Source organism: Lates calcarifer, linkage group LG13, assembly GCF_001640805.2.
Source record: "Lates calcarifer isolate ASB-BC8 linkage group LG13, TLL_Latcal_v3, whole genome shotgun sequence".
NCBI lineage: Eukaryota > Metazoa > Chordata > Actinopteri > Centropomidae > Lates > Lates calcarifer.
The window spans coordinates 18,685,241-18,692,671 of NC_066845.1; the positions used below are offsets into that span (position 1 = coordinate 18,685,241).

Consider the following 7,431-nt stretch of genomic DNA (forward strand, 5'->3'; position numbering starts at 1 on the left):
TGAAAAATAAAAGCACAACAAAAAATAACAACCTTCACCTTCTGAGTTGGATTCTAGCATCCTACTCATTCCCTGTTTGTTCATCATTTCCGCCTGTTCTCCTTTCATCCTCATACTGTAGACCTGCTTTCACCCTGCACCCAGAGCAGTCAGCTTGTGAAGTCACCTTTCCATGGAAATTGACACCACTTCACTTGTAGTTCAACTGAGAATTCATTTTATGATTTAAAAATGTTTGATTTTATGTAGAATTTCATCTTTGCACTGTATTTAAATTCACAATTCTCATTTACACAGACACTTATGTTGCACACACTTGCATGTGCAGACAGAGGGAATGATGGTTTTACAGGATTGATCACAAAAGAGAAAACATCTGAAATAATCACAACCTGTCTCGCTGTACGAGAATGCCAGAGTGGATTTTAATTAAAAGTATGCCTCATTTGTTATAGTTTAATTGACCATCTACTAAATGCCTTCCTCAAACAGTGATTGTAGCGTAGCAACTGTAATGAGGCATAGCAGGCTTGTCATGCTTTACATTTCTCTACATGTTAAAGGGAGTAACAGCACCTTGCATTTAAAAGAGTTTAGTGTGTCAGCTTTTCCAAAAACCAAAAACCACAAGAGTAAATATGCAAGAAATACAATTAACAAAGCTCATTAAGAAGTTACGACTGGCACATCCATAATTTTCTCACTGTGTGGAAGCTAGTTCTGGATGCTATCAGAATTTAGGCTAACATTTGCAGCTCTGTCCTGCTTTTTGTTGTATTTCAGAAACCCTGGCCAAACCCATCATCCAAAACACGTTCATTAGTCCTCATCCCAAAAGCTTGTACCAAACATTTGTTAGTGTGTGAGCTAAGCAGCTAATTAAGATTATATAAGAATGAAACAATCTTTTTCTTATCATACTTACAACACTATAACTAAGTAGCTCTACACAGAGATACAAGAACAAGCTGTCTCTGTATTTGCATTCTTCTGCATGGGTCATCAGTTGGTGAGGCCCTTGACATGATTCTTATTTTAAAACAAGTCAGCTGAGCAAACATTATAAAAATTCCAGCAGAGGCAGAATTTTTAAACAACTCATTAAGCTAGCTAATTTTTAAACAACTCACTTAGCTTAATAAGCTAGTTAGCTACAGAGGATAAAATCTCATAGAAAAATTTCAGCCAGTACTTGACAGTAACTGTCAATTTTGTTGCTTAGAAATGAGACGCCTGCTCTTTTCTACTACTGTCTAAAATTAAAGACTTACTGTTTCAAAAATATGTACCCCTGCTATTGTAAAATTGATTATATATATGCCTTCACAGAATGGGAAGCTTTGGAGGTGTAGTAACAGTCACTAAAGAGGTGAGGCTCAGTGAGCTGTCAGTTTATATTCTAATGTTGCCTTTGCCAGTGCAACATCCAAATTTTCAACACGTCACTGTTACATGTTACATGACTTCTCCCATCTGTAATACACATAGAAAATAGACAGGCTTTGGTTTGTGTTTACAATTCAGCACCACCTGTCTGATTGAAATGTACGCCTAGCTTCACTCACTGCTTCCCCTGACAGCCTTTGCTGAAATTGGTGGCAAATGATGAAGGGGAATCATTCTTCTGCACTCCAGATGAATCCTCCAGAGACTCAGTCATCCCTAAATGAAAAGCAGTAGGGGGAAAGAAAAAGATATGCACACACACACACACACACACACAATCTCTTCTCTGTCTTTGTTGTTGTACACACCATTTCTAGGTTCAAAGCAAGATGATTTCAGATACATAACTCATGTAAGTTGATAACTTATGATGGAAGCCAACACATTTAATGCCCATACACACAAAGTCACACATTATAGACTCACACATAATATGCGGAGGGCACAGATGTAATGTGAATTCATTTGAGGGCGAGCTAACATTAATTCAGTTTACATACATTTAGAGGTCTGAAGTAGTTGATTTGAATAATTTATATTCAAATTCATGGTATAAATGATTACTAAGTGGCTGCTTATGTAACTTCAATTTCCACGTTTCCAGTTAAGTCCACAAAGAAAGAAATTCAGCCTCTCTGTGGAGTTGAGAGATTTCCTGAAACGTCTTTTTTAGTAGAGTGGATCAAGTGTATTTCAGCAGAAAGCTTTTATTAGGTCCAGTGAATAGAGCTACAATCAAAAACACTGAAATCTAATGAAAACCTTCTGCTGAAACTGTTTAATTTTGTTAGAACATCCTTCTGCGTCCAAGAGCAGGTGAATTTCTTAGTTCACCCCATTTCTACATGTCCATTTACGTTGCTGTAAAGAAATGGTAGAAACAGTTTGTTACACAACTCACAAGGGAAGACATCTAAATTAGTAATGTCCTCAAACCTGTACATATGTTATTTACAGTGCATTAGTGACTGTTTGGCCTATAGTGCCTGACTGAATTCCCAAAGTGACTCACTATTTAATGTCCCACTAAATGACTTTTGCAAGGCTGCCAGATGATCTGGGTGAGCTTCAGTAGTTGTCTTTGTCGTATCAGCAGCATCTCTCTGTCTTCCTGCCTCCTCCTCACTGCACTCCTGTGCCAGAGGCCTCCCGTCAGACCTCACTGGCTTCCTCATTGTCATCTTTCTATCTCAGTCATCTTTGTCACTGGCCATCTGTTCAGTTCTTTCATCTCCATTCATTGCATTATCATAGGAAATACATCAGAGGGTGACTTTTGAGAGACAGGATTATTTTTGGTAGTCGTTGTAATTTTGCCACTTAAGTAAAAACCAGCTACAGGTAATAGAAAGAATGAACCATCAGGTAAGTCATTTTCACTTCACTTAGCATATGCAGGATTTCATCCAGCACATTAAGCATCTGTTTTGCTGTCTCTTGCCTCCATTTGCCATCTGGACTGTCATGATTGAAGCACTGATGAGATTTGTCAAGTACTTTGATAATGCCAAGTGATTGTCTAGCTGTCATGCATAAGAGGAATTGAATGGGAGAGTTTCATTCCAAACATGTGGTTCCAACTGAAAAACTAAATGTTTGTATGAAACTTCAAGGAATAAGGCTGCAGTACTCTTATTTTTTCTTATTGTCAACAAATCCCATGAAAAGACTCAAATCAACAATTTTCATGACAGTAACAAGTATTGTCTGTGCAGCCAAAGCCTGATATAGCTTATTTCTCTATGCCATAAAGCTCCACTTACAAGCATGCCAGTTGTGTGTTAATGTGCAGCTGAAAATAGATTTCAACAAATGAACAAAAAAAAATAGTAGTGCAATATTTCAGCCACTGATGGGAAGTAACTGTACTTCTGTGGCTGATATTTTTAAAGCTGTATTAATTTATTTTTTGGCCACACGGGGGCAGCACAACAGGCTGTAAAAGCGACACTAACATATTATCACCTCAGATAATATGACAAACAACTTGGTTGATGTGACAAACTTGATAGCAAACATTCAGCAGACACAGAGTAACACTCATTTGAAGCTGTTTTTGGCCAACTGGCAAATTTAAGGCCAAAATTAACTATGACTTAAAATATCTGGTTCTTTAGCTGCTAAATGCTCCACTCCAATAAGCATACAATGCATACATCAGTTGTTTTTTTTTTCCCTTGCTGAAAACACCTGTCTACTGTGACTGGCTGGAAACCAGGTTGAGTGACAGGGAGCCAAAACAGTAAACCTGGGGGCCAGAAAACCAAAGCAAAGACTGAAAGGGAAGCGCAGTATTGGGTGCTAATTCTCTGAGGGTTGGTCTCTGTATGAGGGACTTAATAATAATTGTTTTCCCCCTGTTTAGAGACAGAGACACATTTTTGACATTGGTCTTTTCAGGTGATTTATACACAACAAAGAATGTTGCAAGCCTTACCCTTTAACTCATTACACAGTATTTAAGTTATCATTTGTCATGAAGAATGCCATATGTAGCATTTTGGACTGAAACTCTTCATTTATTGTTATGTCAGACTCAAGTGATTGTTCTTCTAACATGTTTCTCTCTTTTCCATGTGACTCAGGCTTAAAAAAACAACAGTGCAACATCCCAGCTAGAGGAAGATCTTTCATATCACCACTGCCATTTCACATGGAGCTTATCTTTGGAGTTTGAACTATGTACAGAAAAGAGGATTTAAAAAAAAATTTATGATCACAACAGCAACTACCCAGCAGCAGCCAGCAATCTCATGCTTTTCAGAAAAAAAGTTAAAAAAGAATAAAAAATGACTACTCCTACTACTTTCACATATCTACATTCCCACTGGACATCATGTGAATTCTACAGCGTTTACTCTTGTTGAGTTCTACCGGTGACAAGAAATGGACAGAGGCCGGTGATGTTGAAGGAATGGACACGTGGCAGGTCGACGAAGTGAAGTGAAGGAAGTGAATGGAAAAGGAATGTGTGTTGGAGGGAAACCTGTGGGAGAAGAAATAGAAATGGAAAATTTATGTTTTTAATTTTGGTTTGCACATCTGAAAGAAGATTAGAGAATGTTACTTTCAGTTTGTTGTCAAGCTTTGGTATTTTGATGTGAACAGGTTTGGACTGGTGTGTTTGAAGGTCACTGAATGTTTCTTTTCAGAAGAGTGGAATGGACATGAGAAAGGAAAAGTAAAAGGAGAGAAACCGAGCCTGAGAAGAGCTGTAGCATAGTGGATAATCATGTACTCCAAGCAGCCTGCTCTCATAGATTTACAGTCCATTTGGTTCACTGTGTTTTTTCAAAAAAAAAAAAAATGCACTGAGATGCTTTGAAATCAAAAGTGATTAACAGGTGATTGATGTCCATTTTATAAAATGAGGAGTCTGCAAGTTGTTATCTGGAGAAAGGAAAGTGACAGTGTGTACATCAGACGGAAAAACAGTTTTGTTAATACTGCATTGTAGAAGGAATGGAAAAAGTGGAAAGGCCTTCTGTTTCATCATGGTCAACATGTGTGAGCCAAATGGCATGTTGACCGTCAATCACAGAGCTGTGGTTACACATGTAACCACTCTGGTTGTGTAGCAAGGCGGTTCCTTGAGTTCACTGGTTGGTTGCTCTTTGTCAATGATGTGTATTAAAGAGGATATAAGGCATTTTGTTTATAAATGATTTGTGTTTTTGAAAAGAGAGGCAGAAGATTGTTCTCTTGTTGAAAGGATAGATCTAAAAACATTTTTTATTTTTGTTGAGTTTTATATAAATGTATATTAGGGTCAAAAGAAAAAAAAAAGGAAAAAAAACTAAGGAAAAAACAAACAAAAAATGACTTCTTAGTTGTATATTAATATCACATTGTTTGGAAAGCACATCTCATTTGATAGAGGCTCACCATGTTTGTAAGCAAGAAATAACCAAGTAACTTAAATGTATGTCAGATATTGTCGAGCTACGCCGACGATCACCTATTTATATTTTGTATTTGTCAAAAAAAAGGTTACAGAAAAAAGTTTATCTGCAGTGTTCTTTCTTAAGGTGATGAATACATGTTGTCTGGCAGCCCTTGCATCTTTGAAACAGACACTACAGAGGGGCCAAGGGTTGAGGCAGAGATAATGACAAGAAATGGCAGTGTTAATAAAAGTCCCCTCATTTTTTTCTCCCAGTGCATTCTGACCAAGTTCCCACTGAACCTAACCCCCCCCTCACCAATGCATCTTAAAGAGAAATATTCAGTTGTGAGCATGAAGGTCTGTACAGACATTTATATTTTATTATTTCCAAGTGCCAGTTTTTTTTTTTCTTTGTGGTGTCATTTGGATATTAACTAATTAATTTGTGTGCAGGAAGAAAGAACAGGTGGACAAGTGGATGTGGATATTCAAGGCAAAGTAAAAGAGGTGCATCACACTGTATAAATTAAAACATCAAGTTTGGTCATATAGTATATATTTTTACAACGTTATAGGGTGGACAGTTGAGATGTAGAAAACCAGAGAGATACAGAATCTTATTGCCATTTTTCTCTTGCTTGGCGAGACTGCACTCAAAAATGCAGCGGTAATGTGTACAGTCTCTTTTCCAGCTTCCTGTCTCCTGATTGAGCTTGAACAGGAGACAGAAAGAGAGTCCAATCCAAGTTGGTGTCACTCATGCGTCATCAAGGCGAATGGCATGTGCCTGCATTGAAGTCTGACTTTTCTTTGTGGCGTATGTGACTTTATAAAGCTTGCATATTTTACACAGTGTTTACAAAAATGTACGTTGTGGTAAAAATCAATAAACTACAAAAAAACTTATTGTATAAATTTTAATTTCAGAGGTTAAAAAAGTTATAATAATACCCAGCATCCCTTTTGTGTGTCCTCAGAAGTGTGTGCTTTCATTGGACAATACTGAACCCTCACAAAGAAGACCCATATGACTGTCTATTCCTGACTGCACTATGCAGTACCAGAACCAAAGGATCCAGAGGTGTATTTGCATGCATTCATAGAAGGGGTTTTTGATTTTTGTGGATGTGCAATGCGTTGTACATGTACAAAATTAAGAGCCCAAACAACTGTGCTGTAAAATAAATGCAGGACACGGACACACATCGAATCAAACGAACCTACCTGTGTAGATATAACTGATTCAAGACCGTCAAAATAAAGTAACTGTACTACTCAGTAGCAGATGTGTTTGTACCTATCATGTGCCTTAACCTTTTCCATAGTAGATAAAGTGTGTTTTATATAACTTTATTCCTCCCTCTCAGCTGTCATTCCCCCCCGTGTCAACCCCAACCTCCCTTTTTCCTCCACTCAACTCACTCATTCATTTGTCCTGTACCACCTTCACCCCCACCTTCCCTCTCAAATCCAAGTAGTTTAGACTGTTGGTGGGTTTCTGCCTTGTATTACATTGTATTATAAACTTTTAAAAAGATAGACTCATTCGGAAAAAAAAAGGTTTTGATTTCCTAGAGGAGTAAAGTTGTTAATGCTTTCGTAGTGAGCAGAAGCGATGCCACAGTGACAGAATGTATTATGTTAATTTTACTAATACCCAGAGGCAAATATTACGCTTGTTAAACATAACGGAAAAATACTGGTTTGTAGAGTATAAATTTGGTGTGTTTTCAATAAATCATGCCTGGAAAGAAACTTGCCCATCCCTGTGTCTTATTTTATAATATGTTATTAATTTCCAGTAAGACTCACGGTTCCTCAGTCATAATAGCAACTAGGGACTACAGTGGTCATTACAACCAACCCCAGAAAGGATTAGTTCACCTAAATTACAAAAATGGAATTTCATTTGTGGTGCTCACAGTTATATATTCTAACTACTTTTTACCAAGGAAAAAGTAGTTATACTGAAAAAAATGGTGCTATTGAATTTTTGGATTTTTTCATATTTCAATGCTGTGACCACCACAGATGTATTTCAATTCAACGTCACTGTATTGGTTTGAGGCAGAAATGGGAGAAAACCTATACAAAATAAA

At 37.3% G+C, this 7,431-nt stretch overlaps 1 protein-coding gene across 9 annotated transcripts in view; it reads left to right on the plus strand.

Annotated features, from left to right (window-relative positions):
* The window catches only part of arvcfb (ARVCF delta catenin family member b), a 204,219-nt gene extending 197,132 nt beyond the window's left edge, over nucleotides 1–7,087 (plus strand). For 8 of the 9 annotated variants that reach the window (XM_018668861.2, XM_018668860.1, XM_051075307.1 and 5 more), the window contains one exon: nucleotides 4,032–7,087. Coding sequence is in view for 2 of the 9 variants with exons in the window: in XM_051075307.1 (XP_050931264.1) it covers nucleotides 4,032–4,037 (6 nt within the window). In the remaining 7 variants the exon portion in view is untranslated. The other variant, XM_051075303.1, reaches the window with a different exon arrangement.
* Nucleotides 7,088–7,431: the final 344 nt, after the last annotated feature.